This window comes from Eleginops maclovinus, chromosome 2 (genome assembly GCF_036324505.1).
Source record: "Eleginops maclovinus isolate JMC-PN-2008 ecotype Puerto Natales chromosome 2, JC_Emac_rtc_rv5, whole genome shotgun sequence".
Lineage (NCBI taxonomy): Eukaryota > Metazoa > Chordata > Actinopteri > Perciformes > Eleginopidae > Eleginops > Eleginops maclovinus.
The window spans coordinates 7,389,514-7,412,440 of record NC_086350.1 but is presented as its reverse complement, the minus strand read 5'-3'; the positions used below and the strand labels follow the sequence as shown (position 1 = coordinate 7,412,440).

At 41.5% G+C, this 22,927-nt stretch overlaps 1 protein-coding gene across 1 annotated transcript in view; it reads left to right on the top strand.

Annotated features, from left to right (window-relative positions):
* LOC134876073 (SRSF protein kinase 2-like) overlaps positions 1-22,927 on the top strand; it is a 58,307-nt gene that overhangs the window by 84 nt on the left and 35,296 nt on the right. The window contains 1 exon segment of the mRNA XM_063900921.1: positions 180-246. Coding sequence (XP_063756991.1) covers positions 180-246 — 67 coding nt within the window.

Sequence of the window (22,927 nt, the reverse complement as noted above, 5' to 3'; positions counted from 1 at the left end):
TTTTTCATGGAAGGTGGTGGAAGGTACCCATGTCGCTAACCTACCGGGGCACACCAAACGACCCGCCAGCTTTAAAGCCTAATGATGAGTGTTTGTTCTCTCTCCCGGTCCCTCCTACACCCTTCCCCGGACTCGGACGTTGGTCATGCCCGTTGATAAACCTCACCTCACCCCGGCAGTGATGGCCATCCAGGCCAGAAAAAGGAGGCCGAAGGGGAAGAAAGACAGAACCGGTCACCATCGGAGGTAAGCAGGGCGGCGGCGTTTGATGACTGCACGACGTGGGGAAAGTAACGTGTTTGTTTGCCGGGGTTTGGTTCTCTGGCAGCGGGTGTCTCACCGTGTGACGCCGGTGGTGCTGCTGGTACGTCGGCAGTATAGACTGTGCGCACATATGGCAAAAGGCGTTTACTTTCAGCAGACAGAAGGGCTACTCTGGAGTGAGATAAGTTGCCATTTTCGTTAAAAAAAAACGACCTCACTTCCATACAGTAGATTCATGCCTTATTTTGCCTCTCTTGGGTTCCACTACTGATGGCCTCCTGTCCTGAATGATTATTTTGACAGGGGGTTGTAAAAGTGACAGCTCGTTTCTTTGCAGCAGTACTAGACTGATAAGAACCAAAACACCTCCCTCTATCGAAAAGCCTATTTGGAATCTCTCACATGGGGCTAGATTATGTAACTTTTGTTGAATTTGTAAGATTATTGTTTCCTAGTGTGTGTCTGGTCGTATTAGGCAGTCTTGCAGATGCACCGGTGTTTCAGCTTGATTTCCATGGTGTCTGTGGTTGCATCTGACTGGAGTGTGAGCAGCGCAGTGTCTCTGTAAAGTGCATGCGAATTGGAGTGGGTAGAGTGGGGGCTTACTTCATGGCACGATGCTATTGGAGCGACGTCACGGCAGCCGAAGAAGGCATCAATTAGGTGATACCAACAGTGTGCCCACCCCAGGGGGCTGCTGTGTGTCTGCTGCTAGAATGTGCTGGATTTCCCAAACACCTGCACATTCAAATAGATCAGACAGATGTGTGCAAAAAGACCCCCATCATAAAGCCAGTTATTCTGATTTTCATTAAGACAACAATACGTCAGTGGTGAGGAAATTCAATATGCTGGATTTCCACCTATTTCAGGATGTTATTATCCCTTAGAAGCAGCTTTCTTGTCAATAACAAATGAACTCAGTGGTAGCTTGAGATTGGTGACATGTTGTGGATGTGGCCTTTTCCCCAGGGTATGCTCGGATATATACAGTAGGGCTTAACCCTGTCGGGGATTAAGCAGGGACAGAAAATGAGTAACAAAATGTCTCTTGATTCAAGATTATACTTAAAGATAGCCACAATAAAAGGAGTCTACCTTGAACCAGTGATACATTTTATTATTAATACATCTGCTCAAATGTTCCTTATTTATAGTTTGGTCTATACAATTTCTCATGATGTGAAACAAGGAATATGCTCAAATTATTACATTTGAGGAGCTAAAACCAGGTTGAGTTTGCTTGTTAAATGACGTCAAAAATAAATTGATAAAATGTCTTGTTATTTTCTGTCGAATGACTGTTTATCTCAGCTGTACAATGAAGCAAATTACATAAGCTCATCATTTAGCAGATGCTAATCCAGGCCGAGGTCACCGTGGTATCAAGGCAAGTACACACACACACACACACACACACACACACACACACACACACACACACACACACACACACACACACACACACACACACACACACACACACACACACACACACACACACATACATAAAGAAATACTTTATTTATAAGAATTAGATCTTCTTTGATCCAGAGTCATGCCTGGCCTCTGCTGAAGGGCTTCACACAGCTGAGGCGAGCTTTGTGTTTAGTAACCAAAAACACACACACACACAATTCCAACAAAAATAGGCTTTCATTTTCAGAGCAGTGTGTACTCAGGTTCAGTCGTTGCATTGTCACTCAACTTTTATCTCTTCTGATTTTAGGCTGATTCCCATGTTTGAACTTATTCATTCAGACCCTCACACACGGATGCATCTACACACATTTCACAACCCTAAGAAGTGCACACACACTGACTGGGTGCTATCTTAACATACATAGTCTTAGGGAGAAGAGATTTAATCAAAAAGTCTAATGTCTTTAAGACTGTGATCTTAGTCACAGATGTTTTTGCTCTGCACTTGTGTGTGGCTCCTTCAGCAACTTTTTCCTTTTTTGGTCTGTTCACCAGGATTGAAATCCTGCAGATGTTTAAGTCCTTTTGTTGTTTTGGCAATCATGCTTGCTTACCCATTAAATGCATCAATTGCACTTGCATGCCTGGCAGATTGTGGCTGATTTGCTACTCTGTTTTTTAGTTGACAAGCTCTGTAAGTCAGTCCACTCTTGGGTCCAGCCTGAAATATCAAAAAAACTACAGGATGGACATTCATGGTGCCCTTAAATTCTACTGACCTTCCCTGACTTTTCTCCTAGCGCCATCAGCAGGTTGACATTTTTGGTTGTAAGGGTAATGTCCTGACAACCATTGGATGTATTGTCAGGGAAAATACATCTAACTAAAGGTCCCTACAGGATCAATTATAGTTGCATACTGCTTTTGGTGATCGCCTGAATCATGTAGTGCCAACTTCAACTTGAATCAATCATTGACTTTTGTCAATGTCATCGCAAACAACCTCAGCCATACTCTGTGTTTGGTCGATATTAGCAAATGCTAGCATGCTAACAGGCTAAACCTATATGATCAACTGGGTAAATATTACCTATAACTATAAACAACTTAGCATGTTTTCGTAAACATTGAACTCAAAGCAAAATGTATTTCCATAAACTATTAAGGCTGAATATATTAAAATGAGCATAATTTAATCATTTTTGAAATATATAAAAAGCACCTCACTATTATTAGACGAGTTAATGTAAACACTTTATTTGCCGATGCACTAGAGTGATGACATTGACAGCTGTTTTATTTACTGAATCTGTTACAATCAAAGGATGACGGATTAGTATTTTTGTATCTGTCACACAGTATCTCAGACACCATTAATCAGATACAAACATAATAAATGTTGTTTGAGTTTGAAGTTACATTTTTTAAAAGACTAAATAAAACAGTGATAGCTGTTGGTTACTGATTTACCCAGAGGGAAACAACCCCATCTCTGCAGGAACACATGCTCTTTTTTTGTCGATTAACATCATCAGCACAAGCGGTGGATCAGTCACATGTTGGAGTGTGGATTGCTGAGCAGAGCGTGTTTGTAAGCAAGACACTGATCTTTTGGCCTTGCAGCTACAAGTGTGTTCTTCAAAGCCTTTTTCCAGCTTTCAAAACTTCTCTTTAGGGTGCTGACCAAAAACTGTGTACTAGGCTGGAGCAATGCCAGAAAGATTCAAAGACACCGTTGTGATTTGTAGGCGCAGTCGGGCTTTGGTATTATTTCCTTGGATTTATCTTCTAAAATAACTCTGTGTGTGTGCAGGTATAGATGTGCAGGGTCTGTAGGTGGAGAATGGAAGAGGCTTTGAACTTGGTTGTGGCCCAAAAGAAAAGTTCATACTAAGTTCACTTTGATATACTATCTCCAGCTTTTGCTTTTTCTCTTCTATTGAAGTTTAGGCTTTTGCCCGCACACTGTAATCTGATCCTATCTCTATACTTCATCAACTGTAAGTGGTTCCTTTAATCTATCTTGATGATCTGGATAAAAGTATTATATAATATGTTTGTCAGTTAGTGAGTCAATCTGTTTGTGTGAGAGATATTCGATAGGAGTTGAGGCATTAAAAGCTTTCTGCTATTGAGCCTGCTGAGTTGTTTTCTGATCCAACAGGCTGAGGAACTTATACTTGTTTTACTCTTAGATTTAGCAATGTCCATCAGAGATTTTCAATTCGTTCAGCCTATAGTCAGTGGAGACATGCTTTTGTACAGGGCTGCAACTATTATTATCAATCTACCAATTTTATTTTGAGTGATTAATTCATTTTTTTCTGAAAGCAGCGATAAATATCAATCCCAATTTCTTAAAGGTCGGGGTAACATTTTCAATTGTTGTTTTTTCATTCCAAATCCAAAATTGAAAAATGTTCAGTCAACACAACATGAAGAAAATATATATTAGTATTGGTGTTCATGTCCTCCAATAAGTAGTCGGAAATGTCAGGCCAGGTTTGAGGTTATGACCCAAAAGAATCCCATTTTGGTCAAGCTTGAGTCTACGGACTCCATTGACCACGGGAAATCTTTTGATATGTGCCAAAAGCAACCAAAAGTCAGCGTATACTCAGTCAAAGTCAAGTTAATTGAGTGAAGCCCAAATTATTTTATAATGTGTTCCAGATGCGTTTACAGTTTAGAAGAGAGAGGAGAGTGGGGAGAGGTGGTAGCCTGGTCCTACCAGACTCTCGTACTACACTTCATTTGTTCTGAAGGGAAATGAAAATTGAGAAGTACGTAGGAGGCCGGAGCCAGGCTAGAGAGATGGTGCAAAGGGGGTGAGATATTTAGAAAAAATGCATGTTGACAGCAGCTTTATAAATGGAATTAATGTATTGTAGCATGTTTGAATTTGATATCTTTTGAGCTACATCATATACTGTGTGTAATCGGATGATGATAACTCTACTTCAGTATTTAAACATGCAAATAAACAGATTAATGCCATGTTATCTTCAGTTCTCCCTACAGTTTGTTAGATCCCAACCATGTCACTTTGTTTTTAGTGGGATTTGTTTAACTAATACCAACAACTCATGCAAGGTGCTGCAGGAGCCACACAGGACAACAGTTTTCATTTCTCTGGAAGGATTTGTTTAGCGAGGGATCATAGCTTTTACACCTTCCCTTTTATTTTTCTCACTCTATCATCCCTCCCTTTATTGAGTTATGGCTGTCACTTGAGATGAATGGACCCGCATGCCCTTTGTTGTGCATGTTACCATAGAAACACTGGCTCTATGACTCTAGAAGACAAGTTGTAATAATAACAGAGCGAGTCGGCATGAGTACAAGGAACAACAATGATTAATGGCAGGGTAGAGATGCATATTTAATGACTTAAAAATAAAAAGCTTCTGTATTTAGGCCCTTTACGGTAACGCTTCGTATACATATGCAAGGTTCCTGCAAGCGTTTGACTTCCAAGCCTTTTATTGACCTTCGACCTGTCATCCATACGTGCAATATGTAGCCTTCCTCGGCTGGAAATCAACCTAACTTTCCACCTCGATTAAAGATGAAACGTTTGATCTGCCTGTTGAATACAGATTGAGATGTGTTTCATGGTTTTTAAACAAGACAATGACAGTTTATGTCAGTTTGTTAAGTGGCTAATGCTTTGATGTGAATTGCCTTGTAGATTAAATACATTTGGATAAGCATATTTAAACATGCTGGGGTTGTGAAGGTGAAAGATATAGAAGCAGCAATAGATAAATAGCACTCATTAGTCATAGCATGGCCGGCAGAGCATTGGTGAGTCTAAATGCTAATATTCTTCTTGGGATATATATCTGTCAGCGAGCAGTACCAGTCCTAGCATTATGGACCTTTCTGCATGAAACGAGCTGACTCTAACCTGAGTAATGTTCCCGCACATTGCCCCGTAAACTGCATTGATTGTCTGGGTTTTGCACAGCCCGTAGTCTTTGACTGAAGATGAGAGTAGGCAGCCAGCTAAAGCACTGTGCAGAGACTCAACAGGGTTTATTCACAGGCAGCACGCAGCAAGCTGAATCTGGAGTCTGTCACTACTGAAATCACACGTTGGTTAATGCTAAGAAACAATGGTGTAGCCAAGTTTAATGTCTCCAAAACAATTGATGGAAGTGCCTTATTTGCTATTTCTCACAATTAAGAAATGTGCTTAAATTAGCTTCACACTTGAATGGAAGCATTCTTACTGCAATATGCAAACATATGTACACGTAGCATTGTATAACATTAGTAAACAGGCTTTATCTTCAGCGCTTTGTGCTCATACATTCTCCATATTTTTCTGAATTCTGTCATTTAGGTTTAGTTTGATTTAAGAACCGCATATCACCAGTGTGTGTGATGAGAATTACAGTTCATGTTTGGTGAAGATAATTACTTTCTAGCCAAAGGTCTGATGAGAAAATCAAATCAACTCTCATTTAAAATGAAGCTTTTGGGATGAGATAAGATAAACTTTTATGGATCGGGAAGTGAATGTGTATAGCTTGAGTTAATTTAGCTTAATGGAAGTTAGTTGGCAAATCAACCTACCATCACCTCTTCATCACCGTACCAACGGTCCTTTAGAATATCAAGTTAGCATTTATGCTGAGCTAAGCTGGCTCCAACTTCCTATATTTAAGTTACAGACATGAGCGTGGTAACAATATTCTCATCTGTTTTTGTCCGTAAGGAAGTGCAAAACTGCCAAGCCCAAAATATGGAACTACTGCTACGATTGCTTTAGGCTCTGTAAATACAGTACATTTAGTCATGTATTTTTTGTTGATACTCATGTGTACGATCAGTTTGGCATGGTGATTCATGATGCTTTATTGATTAGTAAGCGGTAACAAAAAGGTTCTCTGTTAATGAATTGAATCGATTCCCTTGGGTGCTGGGAAGTCAACCTACTGTAGCTATCGATGAACACGAGTGGTCAGATGTGTTATTTCAGGAAGTAAGCCCTGCTGGATTGATAGTTAGTATGTAATGAATTGTACAGGCTAGCAAGGATTTCAGAGACTTGATCTTTGGCAAGCAGATTTGTACTGCTCAGCTAATAAAGCTTCCCTCATCAATACTGCAGCCTGGATAGATGGAGCTGGTGCTGAGAGCAGAGCATGTGAGCTGCATGCAGAGAGAGAGAGAGACAGAGAGAGAGAGAGACATAGAGATGAAACGGGGGGAGAGAGAGAGACAGTGAGAGGCATGCTGAGATCTGGATAGGTAGAGCAAAAGATAAAGAGTGACAATAACAAGGTGGAGGACTCAGAGGGAGAAAATGAGACTTTGTGAGCAGGTGTCTGGCCAACCAACAGCGACGGGAAGCTGGGGATGGAGAGAGCGAGTGAGGAAAGTGGAGAGAGGAAATGAGAGGATGCCGTAGGGCAGCTGAAGGCAGGAAACAATGGTTAGTGAAAAGTGCTGTGTTGGACACAAAGAGAAATCACATAGGTTGTTGAATGGCAATCAGGTACATGTAGAGGCACTGCGCAGAGATCAACATGTTGAAGAGGCTCAGTTCTGCCTTTTTGGAGCTTTCCCCTTTTTGTGTTATAGGTTTTTGTGCATGTCAATGGTTTGCAAAGGCTAAAATCCCAAAGCTCCCTGAAACACCCTGATTGGACACCTTTATTTACTTCTGTAACATAATGACATCACTATGTAACACTTGCGTTTATATTGATTAGCACTCCAACACATTGTACGTGATTTGCTATGGGGCGGGACATCTCTAAGCAGTTGGCCATTCACAACAAAGGCAGCCAGCTAACCAATCAGAGCAGACTAGGCTGTGGTTTCAGACAGAGGGTGAAAAGAGGTGCGGCACAGGAAGTATGAGAAAAATAAAAAGCTTTACACAGTAGAAATACAAATATCAACCTGAAAATTAGAATAATATGTCCTCATTAACTTACATGCAAATAGAGCCCATAGTTTGGTTTGTCTACTTTTGAATTCCAACCTTTCAAATGTGCCTATACAAGTCAGACCTGCAGGACAACAATTATGGATTCCTTTCAAGGACTGGGCCTTGACTGGAGATAGAGTTGTGTTTTGGTATTCATTATTCGCTGTCATAGAGGAGCGATCCACACCCACTGTTTGTCATGACAGGATTGTTTGCTTTAACAAATGTAATGTCTGCCTGAAGCCTAGACTCTGAATTGTCAGTTGAGCAGAATTCATCACTATTTGATGCTGTGTTTTGGTAGCGTACTGTGGGTTTTCTTCTGAAAACAGCCTAATTTCCAGCAGCAGCAGGCAGCTGCTAGAAATGAAGTGATGAGTGCAGTGAGCCTGAACAAAGCAGACGTTGCGGGCTGTGAAAACCAAACAGAATTTGCTGATAAAAGCCATAGAGCTTGGGAGAACTGATGTTGGGATACTCTGTTGATTCTTCACTATTAGGAAGACCTCTTAAAATACACACTGTCATTTCATCCATTTGTGCAAGTTTAGGACATTTAATGCAGCGTCACTATCAAATTGATCTGTATACATTATTCGCCTGTACATCTAAAACTGCATATGGGAGGAAATCATTCTGACTGATTCCTACAGTCTAATAATAAATAATATAAATCCCACATAGGAATAGAACTGTGATTTGTGGACATATGCTGTCAGAGCGATGGGCTATTCTCCCCACACATCATTCATTGTTATAAACTAAATTGTAATATGATATCAGCTGCTTCCTCTGTGTTGTCTGAGTAGGAATGATTTCGTCCCTGGTGGCCACGGTGCCAGTATTATTGCCGGCTGACTTGCTAATTGAATATATTGTAGAAGTAGGTCACTCGAGAAGGTGTTTAGTAGGACCTCCTGAAGAGAAGAACCTAATTTAAAATCTCTAATTCCTGCAGCCTTTAGTTGTGAGGCATTTTGGTTTCATGAGTCATCAGGTTCCCTCTGGACCAAATGATGAAGAAGGGTAACGTTGTATTGTTTTTCAGCATTTTAATCTCAGTCAACTTGATTGTTGAATATGCCATAGGTAAAGGACAGAAATGTGTCTTAAAACCCGGAAATGAGTTTACCACTTCCATACAAACTTAGGTTAAGACATGCTTAAGAAGTTTTCATGTTTTGTTTTGTTCTATGACATAAAATACCCCAGTTAATACCCCAAATGTTGATCTCTGAAGCTTCTATGTGTCATAAAACCCCCCACAAAAAATGGAATGAAAAAAAAAAACCCCTATTGCTTTTTGTCGATGATCGAAGTCCTGATCTCTCAGACGACAATGTTAGAGTTAAAGCCAAGTAGTAAAATACCGAAATACTTAAGAAAATAATATTTACCAGTTCAGCGAAGAGTCAATAACAAGGCACAAAACAAAGTAACAGCAAGTACAGATGAAAAACAGGTCACTTTTCTAGAGGATGAGTGTTATTAGCAGCAGTTGGTTGTACTATTCTGTATAAAGTAGGTATAGTGCTGAGTGTGTGTATGTGTTTGTATAAGAAAGTAAGTTAGAGACCAGAGGGGAAGAGGGTTCAGCATCCTGACAGCATGTTATCATGAAGTGAACCGCTCCTTTAAATGTCCTCGTCTAGGAGGCTTGTTTTAAGGACTCGGCAGGGTGGATTTTTCTGGTGGATTTCACTCTCTCTTGTCAAAGTACATGTTTGAGTTTGAGCTCTTTAAGGATTTACACTCTGCTTTCCAAGACAGATGGCCAAGATCCCAGCAAATCTACCGAGTTGATCAGACTGGAGGAGCAGACAGAACAAGAGTGGATGTAAATAAGGCGGGTTACCATGTTAGGAGTGTGTGTGTGTGTGTGTGGTCCAAATAGGAATTATTCAACTAGAGACAATAAGCACTGACTTGTTCCTCTGATGAAATGCTTCTGAAGTGTTGTCCAGCAGGCCAGTGGGTCATCATAGAGGGAGGAAGGGAGGATGGTAATAGGGCATGTAATTCTGTGAGGGCAAGATCTTCTCACAGTAGGGGAGGTTGAACACTGCACTGTCATTCTCCACTGCCACCTCCTGGACAAATGGGAAGGAAGGATAGTGCTTATGAAGTTGCATTTCTGATGAATGTTATGTCATATTTTCAACCTTTAAATGGTATTGTTGTACTGCACCCTTTCTCAGTTTTTCAATCTAGCACAATTTAATATATTTTCTAATTGCAAAACAACCAGGTAAGCAAGCCAAGTAAATCTTTTACTGTATACCTTTTTATTCTGACGATTATAATAAATGCTTGTTTTTAACTGAGACATACAAGTGGACAACACCTCTATTTCACATGTTCACACTATTGTAGAGACAGCACAAATGGAGGTTGCATTGGCAGCTTTATTTCCTCTTTTCTTGAGCATAAAGTGTGGATTTTTGTGTGGATTTCGACTAAAAGTGTTTTTAATCTAAATGCAAAGCCAGCGTACTTGCTCTAACCCTCCCCCCCCCCCCGCCTAAACACTGTTCCTTTATGATTATCTGAGCATCTATTCACACTTTTTCAAACTCACTCTATGGCTTTTAAAGCATATATTTCATTTAGGAGTTCTTTAGTATGATCACACTTAGGATCTTAATCTCTTCCTGACATTGCATGGGTGTAGGAACTTGATTGCACCCCTGCATTTAACTTACTGCAGATCACTTTAAGAATAAAAATAGTTTGACATTTTAAAAATAATCCAGCTCCTTCAATGGCCTCTGAGTGCTCGGCTAATAGCTTTTGCACAAAGTGAACTACCACCAATTTCAAGTAATTGCCCCCGTTAAAAATAGGAAAGGAAACCAAAAGCCTCATGGAAAATGAAGATACAGTTTGATTTGATGATGAGTTACCAAGATGCTGCCCATGTCGTCAGTGTGGTTGGATGATTCAACACATTTAAACATTTGCCCTCATTTACTCACCGATAATCACAGATGATGTAGCGAAAGCAGACGCAGGTACCACAGCGCAGAATCAATACTCTTTCCTTCTGTATCGTATTGCTTGTGTTGGCTGTAATCACCACTTCCCATGTTTGCCATCCAGACACAAGGTATTTGTTTGGCTGTGTATCTTTGCAGTTCACTACCCCAAATCTCTGGAGAGTGTGTAAATGTGTGTGTCCCTCACGGTCCATGCATCGCTCGTCCTATCAGGGGTGTTGCTGCCATTGTAAACATTGAGTAATTGGCTCGGAGAGAAATCTGCTGTCCTCTTTTAGCCTCGCGTTGCAAAAGTGGCATGAAATTCATGTTAGAGTACACAGTTCAGAAGCTCCTAGTAAGGTGTTTATTTTTCCAAAGGTTCTTATGTGTAATTATTATATTTTTACTTTTTTGAGTTGTGCAATGCCTTGTAAACATGCTTTAACGACATCATTTCCCAATTTGGGATCATTAAAGTACATCTAATCTAAGCTAAAGGCAAAGGTGGGTTAACATCAAATTGGTCAAAGAATACAATACATGTACCATCATATCTGACAGAAAAAAATCTGCACATTTGAATTACTTTTAAAAGATTTATCAGTAATCAAAACAAGCCAGTTCAGCTATTTTTGTGTATGTAACTAAAATGTCAGCTCTAATTAATAACCTCTATACCTTTTTAGAGATCTGTGTTTTACTTTGTGTTTTAATCAGTACAGAAAATACATTAAATGTATTTCATGAAAATAAAATGTAAATAACAACATTGCTAATTACTACTGAATTGACCTATTTAACAGAGTTTAATATGGTGCAACACAAATCCAGATACAGAAACTCAGACTAAAGTAGTATTTATCTATATTTTAATCCAGTTTGAATCCTGCAGCATGTTTTTCCTATTACGAGGCATATTTTCCAGTCTGCCTCTTTCCTTTGACTTCTGTTTAACTCCACTTGAACTTGAGGTCTATAATCTATCATGAAGTGTAACAGAGACATTTAACCACCAGTCTCAGTCTATTTCAGTCACATTACAGCAGTACTTCTGCTAAGTGAATTATAACTCTCATTGTGTTGACATAACGCACGCTGGTGACTGCAGGCCGGCCTTCCCTCTGCCCCGCTGCAGGGTCTTATCACAATGCTCTGAAGCTGGAAACACAGGCCGTTCATTGTTGTACTTGAACGCCCCTTTAGCACGCAGCCAAAGACTATTTTCTCTACATGCTTTATGACTGTAGTGGGAAAACTACCATTTAATGTTTCGGTTTATCCTTGTTTGGCCTCCCAAGGTGTGGTGTTTTACTTTCCCCTGATGTCCTGTATCCCATAATGAATGTATTGAAGAGTGCCTTGTGTGCTGGTTTGAGTCTCAGGGGTGTAGTTCTTATTCTGTCCAGTAGAGGGTAGTCATGTCCTAGTTTTTAGTCCTGTAGTGAAAGCATTCATTGAAGGTAAATGTCGAGTTTTACATTTCAGATTGTAAAAAGATCACTTTTTCCCCAAAAAACTTTTTTTCCAATGTAGACTTTTAAAAATGTCCCACTGTTCTCTCATTCATCTAACTCCTTCTTCATGTGGCCCTAATCATGTTCACACTTTTTGTCTCCCAATTCTTTTTCCTTTTCTTCAAACATTATCACTTTTTTAAGGCATTTATTTTTTAAGCTAGGATGTTATTTATTAACTGTAAGATAATGTGTTAATAGAATTCCTGCATGTAAAAATTGCCTTAGTGTTGGACATAAATAAGGTTAACATTGGATTTATAATAATTTAATAATGACAATAAAAAGTTCCCATCAAACATTCACAGAGAAAACAACTATTTTTTATCATCATTTGGTCATTTTTAATATTTTCAATATTTGCTTTTCAAATAGGAGGTTTTGCCGCTTTCTTTGTCATATATCTAATTGAATTTAATTGTGGTCTTGGACTTTAAGAACGTCCTTTCGGGTGTTTTCACTTATTTTCTGACCTTTTTAAATACAAAACGGGAAGAACAATGCTCCCATCAGTGTGCATGCACTACACTGATTACACACACCTGTATCTCAGTTAAGGATGCTGCTGGGCCTGTCTCCTATTAAGACATTTTGTGGATGTGTTTTGAGAAAAGTGTTGCCTGTGTGCGATCTAATCTAATTAAACACATCAGCCCAGTGAAGCAGCTGGGGTCAGAGTGCAGGAGGAGAGGGCGGAGGTCCCTCATTCATCATTAAACACACACCACTTAGCTAATGAGCTCTCACCTTCACACTCACACACACACACACACACACACACACACACACACACACACACACACACACACACACACACACACACACACACACACACACACACACACACACTCACCCTAAAACAAGACCAGATGCCATTACTGGGTGCTAATCTCAGTTTTTTTGTTGGTATTGTCTTTGGGTAAATTGTATACAGCCCCTCCCTCCCCCCTTTATCTTTCTCACCCACTTTGTGCACACAAACATCAACACACACTCTTTAACTTGCAAAGTGCACACATTCAAACATATTGCAGCAGAGTGCGGTCCCTGGGGTAATGAGGCAAAGAAAGTGCAAGCTGCTTACCTGTGTGTGTCTGGAAGAATTACGAGCACTCAACACTGTGTGTGTGTGTGTGTGTGTGTGTGTGTGTGTGTGTGTGTGTGTGTGTGTGTGTGTGTGTGTGTGTGTGTGTGTGTGTGTGTGTGTGTGTGTGTGTGGTGTGACGTGACGTGAGTTAGAGGAAAAGACTGCAAAGGCCAGGACAACCATTGACGCCCATGACTCGTCCAAATGTCTGGAATTAGGGACTTTTTATTATGGAATTGCGTGAAGGTGAGACCGCTCAGGCACCTGATCTTGTGCAAGCTCCATCACTGTGATGGCTTACTGAGGCACAGATAACTTATATGAATGTACACATTTTAATTAGGTACATTTCATGCATTTGAGGAGGCTTTCCGTGTGTGTTCAGATTTCAGTATCTACAGGCTATATCATGCAGTGGGAATTGTAGAGTACCATAGGCGAGTGTTCCCCATATGGAAGTCTGTTGCCCAGAAAAAGTATCTGCTGTCAGGCAGACCTGGGGCTATCAGTATGTCAATCAATCTGGACATTGACCACACAGACACACACACAGTTCAAGATAATCCACTTGGTGTGTACTGTATGTAAATATGTGTGTGCTTGTGTGTCTCTCCACTTGGAGGCAGTGTTTTCTTTGCAGGCAGTTACAACAAGGCTTCTGACACAAAGAGCAGCGTCACTGTTAACGTGGAAGCTCCTTAACACACACACACACACACACACACACACACACACACACACACACACACACACACACACACACACACACACACACACACACAGCAATCCATTGTGTATGCATTTGTCTTGTCGGTATGATTGTGCTTTGCTGTGACTTCTGTCAGTGGCGTCACTTGTGTGTCTAAGTGTACTGTTTGTTCGAGGGGAATTTGCAGTGTGTGTGTGTGTGTGTGTGTGTGTGTGTGTGTGTGTGTGTATAAACCCCTTCTCTCTCCCCAGCATCCACCAGGCAGTGAGGAGAAGTAGGCCGCTTAAAGATAGCTGCCGGCAGCCTCAATACCGGCTCCCAAAATATATCTGCTCATGAGAGTCATTATCTCCCTCCCTCCCCCATCTTTCTTATTCTTCTTTGGCTCCTTTCTGCTTATGAAGATGAAGATGACAATCAGCCTTTGAATTTGCCAAAGATGCTCCCCTCTGTGAGTGGTTCTATGTTGGAGCGACTGTAAGCATGTGTGTTGGTGCATTTTACAAGCCTTTCATTTAAAGGGACGTTATCCCCATGTGACATCAAGTTGTCCCGCTGCATTCATCAAAATTACAGGGTGTCATTGCGGTGCTTTGTCACCAATCCCCTATTCTCTGAGCTGCTGGATACATATGTGTATAAGTGCATCTCAGAAAAATGTGCATCTTAATCACCGTTGAATCTTCAAATGTCCAATTCTGTCTAAAAACCCCCAACTATTCAGTTTAAAATCATATTTAACAGAGAAGGGCGATGCCTATTTGGTGCATTGATTATTTCAATAATAACAGATTATTTGACCAATTGTTTCATTGCTTTATGTATTTACTTGAGCTTTCTCTCCTCACACCTTTCCTTATTTGATCCAACAACATGCAGGTGAGATTAATTAACACCCATGTTTGTTAATGTGTTTGTGTTACTCGGGATTTGTGTGGGCTTTTTCCTGCATTACATCCAGTTGGCATTGCAACATCCATCCAGCACCCTCCCCCAAACTCCTGTGACCCCGAAAGAAATGCGTATGTGAAATGCACAAATAAAAACTGGAGTGCGCCCTCTCGTATTAGTTCAGTATTCCTCTTGCTGCCTGGATGCGCCGAGACCCAGTGTGTTCTTTACACCCCATTGGCCCACATCCACGGAGAATGAGGACAATAGTTTGGCTCAGAGACATGTGTGCCTAATGTAGCCCTTTTATGTGGGAAAGTGGGACTGTATGGAGATCGGAGAGAAAGGGGATCATTGTGTTCCTGTTTTCTTCCTTTCTCTATCTCTCAGGCATGTCTCATGCAGCGATGTATGAAAATGTATTTGTGCAAATTTAGAAGCCATAATACACCCATATAAGGCTCTTTCAATAGCATTGTATAATGTGTTTTATTGGAATTATATTGTGATGGTATGACTTCATCTTCAGTCATCCAAATTAATAGTTTTTAATCAAATTAAATTCAGAAACAAACAAAAATATATATATATTTTATTTTACACATTTGAAGACTATTGTCAGATGCATCATAAAACAGTGGAGCTCTGTTGCATTAAAAACCGTGATTTTAAATGAAAGATTGCACGATTGCCATTGTCATATGTGTGTGTATACTGCACACACGGTACCTCTAATGGCAATCAATTTGAAATATTTCCCTAAAAACTAAATATTTCAAATCAACAATAGGGGAAACGTACCCAGAATATGAAATATATGACAAAACAAGATTTTCCATCACATTAGTGGAAAATCAAGCAAATCTAATATTGCCATAAAGCGTCCGTGCATATTAATTTGCAACATTGCTTGCAATGACCTACAAACACACATAAATATTAGAGCACAGCTACCCCCTTAAATATTTAGACAACTCTGTTGTTTGACAGCATATAATCGCCTTTGAGTCCTTAATGCATAAGTCTATATATCACTTCATTCATTTGAGTAATCACCGATTAGAGAGAAAGAACCGGTAAATACCATAAACACTGTTACATGTTTCCTATTAATACTTCCTAGTCAGTAGCATTAACCCCAGGATGCCCTTTTTAACCCCTGCTGTGCATTTTCACATGCACACACTCACACACACATACTGTACATATAGATTGCGCACATACTCCTGCACACAGACACCAATATTGAGGTCAGTTGGAGAGCTAGAGACAGACCCCCATCATGGCACACCCTGCGGCGACCTCACTGTGAGCTTCACTCATGTAGAAGAAGATCCATCTGCCTGGAGAGATGGCGAGGAAACAGAGACGGACAGGGGTGGAGGCAGAAGAGGATGAGACAAACAAACAGCATCCAAAATAAGACAGAGGTGCAAATGGGGTTTAGAGAAATGGAGGAAGGATGCCAGAAAGAGAGGAGATGGGGGTTGAAGAAAGGCAGAACTGTGCGGCGTTGCCCTGAGATACAGGATGTCGTAATAAGGCAATTGGGAGAGAGAGTGTGAGAGAGAAAGATAGAGGGAGGGAGGGACTAATTCAGAGGGGAAATAAGGGGGAGGAGAGTGCCCCTCGAGGAGAAAGACATTAATGTTCCTGTTGCTGTGAAAAGCCAACACCCCTGCACTTGCGCAGAAAGTGGAACATTCCAGCTCGCTCTGGGCTCTGTTGTTGTGCAGAGCTGCAGAAGGCCTGATAGAGCCAGCTAGACAGAGAGAGAGAGAAGGAAAGTAGGGGGGGATAAATAGACAGAGACAGACGCACACCGTGGATCTAGAGCTTGTGAATTCATTTCATCACCCGGGTTCAACCAGCGACACCAAGGGAGGAAGGACACGGAGGGAAGAGGAAAACGACAAGGAGCTTCAGGGAAAGTGAAAGAGAGGCAAGGTGAAAGAGGAGAAGGAAGGAAAGGGAGGGAGGAAAGAGGCTGGGGCATGAGGAGGGGCGCCTGATTGACATTGCTGCTCTCGCTATCAGCTCGCACACACACACACACAGACAGATGTAGGCAGACACACACATTCAGCCGGATTGTGCACTGGACAGTTGCTGCTCTTTTTTTGGTATCCTTTTGCAGAGCCTTGTCCTCCATCCTTTCTTCTCTGAGCGAGAGGACAAGAGAGTCAGAGAGGAGGAGGAATAGGAGGAGGAGGAGGAGGAGGGGAGGCAATAACCCTCTCCTCTCTTTTACTGAACACACAGCAGAGAGAGGTAGGGAGAGAAGAGTACAAAACAAAAGAGAGAGAAGGCAGCTTTCTGTTCTATTTCGCCGTCTCCTGTGGTCCCCTCGGCCAGCGAGCGGCTAACAGGCACCGCTCATGTCCGTGAACTCGGAGAAATCCTCGTCCCCCGAAAGGTAACACCTCCTCACCCATCTTCCCTCTGTCTGTATAATTTCATCCCCATATATCAGTTTCTCTCTGCCTGTTATTTTGTATTCTTCCTCCGCAACCCCCTCATCACCTCCATGTTGTGTGTCCTTTTTCCTCCTGTCTCTGTATCCTAGGCTGGTTTCTTCTATTGTCTGGGTCACATCAGTCTGACTGTAGCAAAATAATAAAAAAAAACACGCAGTAGTTCATTGTGGCATGATGCTGTAAGCCTGTAATATTTCACTTGGCTGCTAAACAGAATATCTCTACACATGCATACATGTACAGTTACACACCATCATCTTAAAACACACACACTTCTATGCAGAAATACACTTGAGCTGCTGCTGCCTTCAGTGGCTACAACATCTATGACAACAATAATAGGACACACACACACACACACACACACACACACACACACACACACACACACACACACACACACACAGTGTCTCTTCATGGCGCTGGAGCACAGAGCTTACACAGCAAGAGTGTCAACACACGTCAACATTAGCAGCAGCAGCAGCAGCAGCAGCAGCAGTGCATCTCAGCAGCGATGCAAGACAACAGCTAGCCACATGACGCACCTCAGTGCATAGCTATACTGAACAATGGCACCTCTGGAAGCCACACATCTTTCATACATGACACTCAAGCAGTTGCATCATAGTTTGACCAGGTGATATGCATTGTTTATTTACATATTTACAGATTGAGAAGCAACCAATGAGGATGTTTAGCAAGAATAGCAAAGTCACAAGGCCTCATCAGTCACATGGCACACTGTGGGTTATTGCAAATACATGTAGACCAAGACACACACACACACACACACACACACACACACACACACACACACACACACACACACACACACACACACACACAGGAACAGCATCCTTCTTTCTATGACGAGCTTGTGTATCCAGGCTAGCTCTGGATAAGTAACAATTCCACCCTTGTTATTAAGTAGAGATGAATTGCCTCTTTAATCATTTGTACCTATTCATGTCAAATTAGACACTCCCATGCAGACTGACAAGATCAAAGTGACCACTACTTTCTTTTTCTTTTTCCGGGACGTGTGGATAATCCAGATTTCGACATTCACTGTTGGTGCACTGGATGTGGCTTTATAGCATGGGACTCCTTTTGTTTGTAACTCAATGGATTGAGAACATTTTAATTTTGTTCTTGAAAGACAGAAGTGTTCAACAACAAGGCTCTGTTCTTGGTGGTTTTCATCTCTATTTTGAGCACGATTCAGTCAGAACTGTGGTGTGTCGGAACCTCTTTACTCTATGCATAAGAGACCATATCCATTCAGATTTAATCGGACCAAGCCCACATTCCTTTTTCAGTGTGCAAATGCGGAAAGAGCTCGATTTGACGGGTGCTGGAGGGTGAGGAGCAGGCAGACTGGATGACTCAGGTAGCCACTGATGCTGTGCCAAATACGATCAGGCAGGGCCGCTGCCATCCACACAACGTAGCGCCAAGCCCCAGACTGGCACACTCAAACTCAGCACAGTGGGCAAACACATAAGCAGAAGAGAATGGACACTAACAAAATCAGGCATTATCACATGGGCATTTGGGCACAGAGGAGAGCAGCATTTGGCAGTTTGGGATGGAAATGAAGTGAAGTTTAATTTGGAGTAGTAGGAAGTAGTAGTGGATACAGATACGTTCTGTAGTAAGGCATTTAAGAGTGAATGGATAGATGGAAATGATCATACTTATTACTATTTAAATACTATATTTGTGTGCTGACCTGAGGCATACTCATTCACTTAAATATAGAGGATCATCTGGCAGCCCTGGTGCTGTGAGGTTTGTGGATTTCATCACACGGCTAGTTTCTCCTTCCTTTATTGTTTGGGTCACAGCCGTCTGACTGTAATTAAGAATAATGCAGCGGTCCCTTGTTGCACGGCAGGTAACAACAAAGCGCTACACTCATACACAAACTGCTGCTCTGTAACAGCTCATATAACAAGAGCAACAAAGCATGCAACTGCCAGTCTTATCAAAGCTGAGAATGGCTAGACAAATATGTAACTATAACTAGTCATACGGTTTTATCACCATCTCTATCACAATTAATTCCCAGATACTTGTTAACGCTTATAATAGACAAGCTGATTAAAACCTCCATGCTCAAATTTGAATGCCACACGCTGTACTGAGTGCCAAGGATCAAAGGGGAAACCGCAGCTTTGTGACCTTCACATGGACATCTGGGAAGCCTTTTGGGCTCGATACGTCCAGATAGCAATCACAGCAGGTGTTGCTTTCAATAAAAATCCGGACATTATTATAATATCTATTTGCAGAAGTTGGCAGCTCATCATTAATATGGCAAGGGAAATGTTGGAAAGATCAATCTTGCTGAGATGCTAGTGCAGATGATGATTAGATGACGTGCAGAATTCTGTGGAAGTCACTTGTTGGTTAATGAAGTGGTAAATCAACGGTATGACTCGTCGACTGTTATTGGTATCGGTTAATTACTGATAATTTGTAGCAATTTATCCATCACAAATGCCAAGTATTCTCTGCTTTCGGTTTCTCAAATGTGAATGTTGCAATTTTAGTTCTTTTATCTCTGTATATTGAATATCTTTGGTTACAAGATGCACCCATAATACAATTTCTGGTTTCTTATTAAGAGGTTATAGACATTAGATGTATGTTACACTTAAAGCAGCATGACCTGATTTGAAAGTTTGACCTGGTTCTTTAAACTGTGGTCATTTTAGGAATTATTGGTGCCATTTCTCTGTCTACATCTGCCCCCAAAGGCACCATGAATACACACACACACACACACACACACACACACACACACACACACACACACACACACACACACACACACACACACACACACACACACACACACACACACACACACACACATTTGCACACAAACAATAAGGCAGCAGGATGCATTGAATAGCCTATGTTTTTTAAACCAAAAGGATGGATGGATTTGAGCCTGAAAAGAGCAAGAGGCGGCACTGCGACGCGTTTTTTTTTGGAGCACTTGCATTAAAAAGACGATCCCTGTTGTGTAACTTGGCACTTGAGGCATGACTGAGATGGATGGAGGAGAAGGAGTGTGTGTGTGTCTGTGTCTGTGTGTGTGAGTGTTTTGACATCCTTGTTGCGTGGGAACAGCTTAAAGCTTCTCTCTGAAGGGTGACAGCACGTCGGTTTAGGTCCTAACCAATGCTGTTGGGTGGAGGGCTTATGTCCTTTTGAGGAGATTTCTTTAAAGGATTAAGAAAAAAAGTTTTATAAATAAACATCCAAGGGTCAAGACTTTAAAGCTACAGGATTGTAGCTCTTGTAGCTGATAAGAGTCCTGAGAGGTCAGGAGTCAACCTCACTGTCTTTTATGCTGATTTTCTCCCCTTTAGTCAGTGTGTATTCTGGGGTTTTCATGCTTACAGGTGTAGTACTTACAGAGGAAAAGTTCATGTCCTTAACTGTGCATGAAGTAGATAGAAAGAAATGACGGATGAATGGTTTGTTTACTGTCTGAAACCAGCTTGCAATTCATATGCATGATTTGAGCCATGTTGCAGCAAGACAAAGGAAAAAAGGAAAAGAATAACAAAGTCACAGTGAAGCAAACGGTTTCTCCCAATAACTGATTTTAGATATCAGATGGCATAGATGCAAATACACACACACACACACACACACACACACACACACACACACACACACACACACACACACACACACACACACACACACACACACACACACACACACACACACACACACACACACACACACACACACACATGCCTCCAGCCATTTCCCATACTACCTAAACATTTCCATCTTGTCTCCTCTTTCATCTAGTTCACAGCAGGTGAAACGCCAGTTACAGGATACATCCAAATACTTTATGCAGCCTCCTTCCTGCCTTCCTTTTTTCCTCCTTGATTTACAGCTCTACCCTAGAGGTTTACTGATAATCATGAGAAAAGTACACATATTGTAATAAGAAAACCAACATTTCAGTACCTTTCCAGCAAAAACTGCAGACATTTGTTAAATATGAGGATTTACAAAAGATTAAAAAAAGATTATTTTTTGCAGCCCTAATTCAGTTTACTTTCTTGGAAAGCAGTACATATTTGATTAGGTAAGCTTCAACCAGAACAGCTCTGGCATTTTTATAGAAAAATGAGTTGACATTTCCTGTCGATCCAGCAATCAATGAATCATCTACTTGTCTAGACTTTCAGAGTACACCAAATCTGCGTATTAGCAAAAAATCTGAAAGAGATTAAACATAAGCAAAAGATAAAAGGGAGGATAAAAGGGCAGATGGAGCAGCAGAGGATGCTTTGTGGAGTATTGGAATGTGTCCAGTCAGTCAGTAAGCCAGGCCAATGCAGCAGAAGCATCACATCCAGCTCTGGAGGATCGTATGACGGCAGCTATCACATTCACGCCGTATATGTAGATTTGACTGGCCTATACTGCCTCCACCATCTTCTCTAGTCCAACTCGCATCCCTTCAGACACACACAGGTCTCACACACACACACAAACAGGCACACACAGACATGAGCAGCCCCCGCCATGCAGCAACATGACAATAGCTAATGAAGCGTGGCAGGGAGCTAGCTAGCAAACTAGCCGGTGTGCCCTCCCTGTCTGGCTTTCTGGCCTCCATTATCCCACCAACCCCCCTCTTATGTCTGGAAAGAGGCAGATCATTGCCTCGACTTTCTCTCCTGCCACCTGCTTTTCCCTTGGCCTCCAATCTGCATTTGGCACAGGCAGAAAAGGAGATGCATGCTTTATTTTTCCATCACTCCGAGATCTTTCAGTGACGTAGCAATTGTAAATCAAAAAACATGTGGGTATTTGTGTAGTCGAAACTACTCTGACATTTTCAAGCCTCGCAAACAAGTCTAACCTGAATGCATAGCACGACTTTGTCCCTGCAGATGAACACTGGAAATTTCCGCCCTGCTCAGCGAAATCCTATGTGGTTAATCAGTAATAAGAATCACTGACTCAGGAACAAGACACCTCACGAGTAGGGTGTCCAACGCGATCACCATGGCGATACCCCTAAGGATTGGGTCATGTGATCCTGGCTGTGGCACATGATCTTACGCGAGTGCCTCGGCAGAATGTCAGACGGTGTACTGTAGGGTCAAAGGTCATGCTGTAGCTGAAAAATCTATAGATTGCGTGGTGATACTGTTAATGTGATGGGGGGGAGGAAAGTCCCACATCATGTGAAAAAATGCCTGATCAGCAAAAATGCAAACAAGTAAAATTAATTTATGACACGAATAGGGTGACAGAATGTGAAACGAATAAGCGTCATGGTTGGTAACTCTAAGTGTGTTTGTGTCCAGCGCTTCCAGTCCCAGCTGACTCAGTTTGTTTACATAAACAACATTCCAGTCTTTCCTGTGCTTTTTCGCTCGTTAGATTGCTCACTCTCTTCCCTTTCTATCTTTTCACTATCCCCCTTCTCTTCCTGTCGCCGCTTTCTTTTCTTTCTCACGGTGTTGCATCCTTTTTCTTGAGGTTTTCTGCTGGAGCCAGATCTCATGCAGTACTTGACTTATAACTAGTGGTGGCATGGGTGATGTTATTTTGACCGACGCTAGTGAAGAGTTATCAAACGAAACCTTGA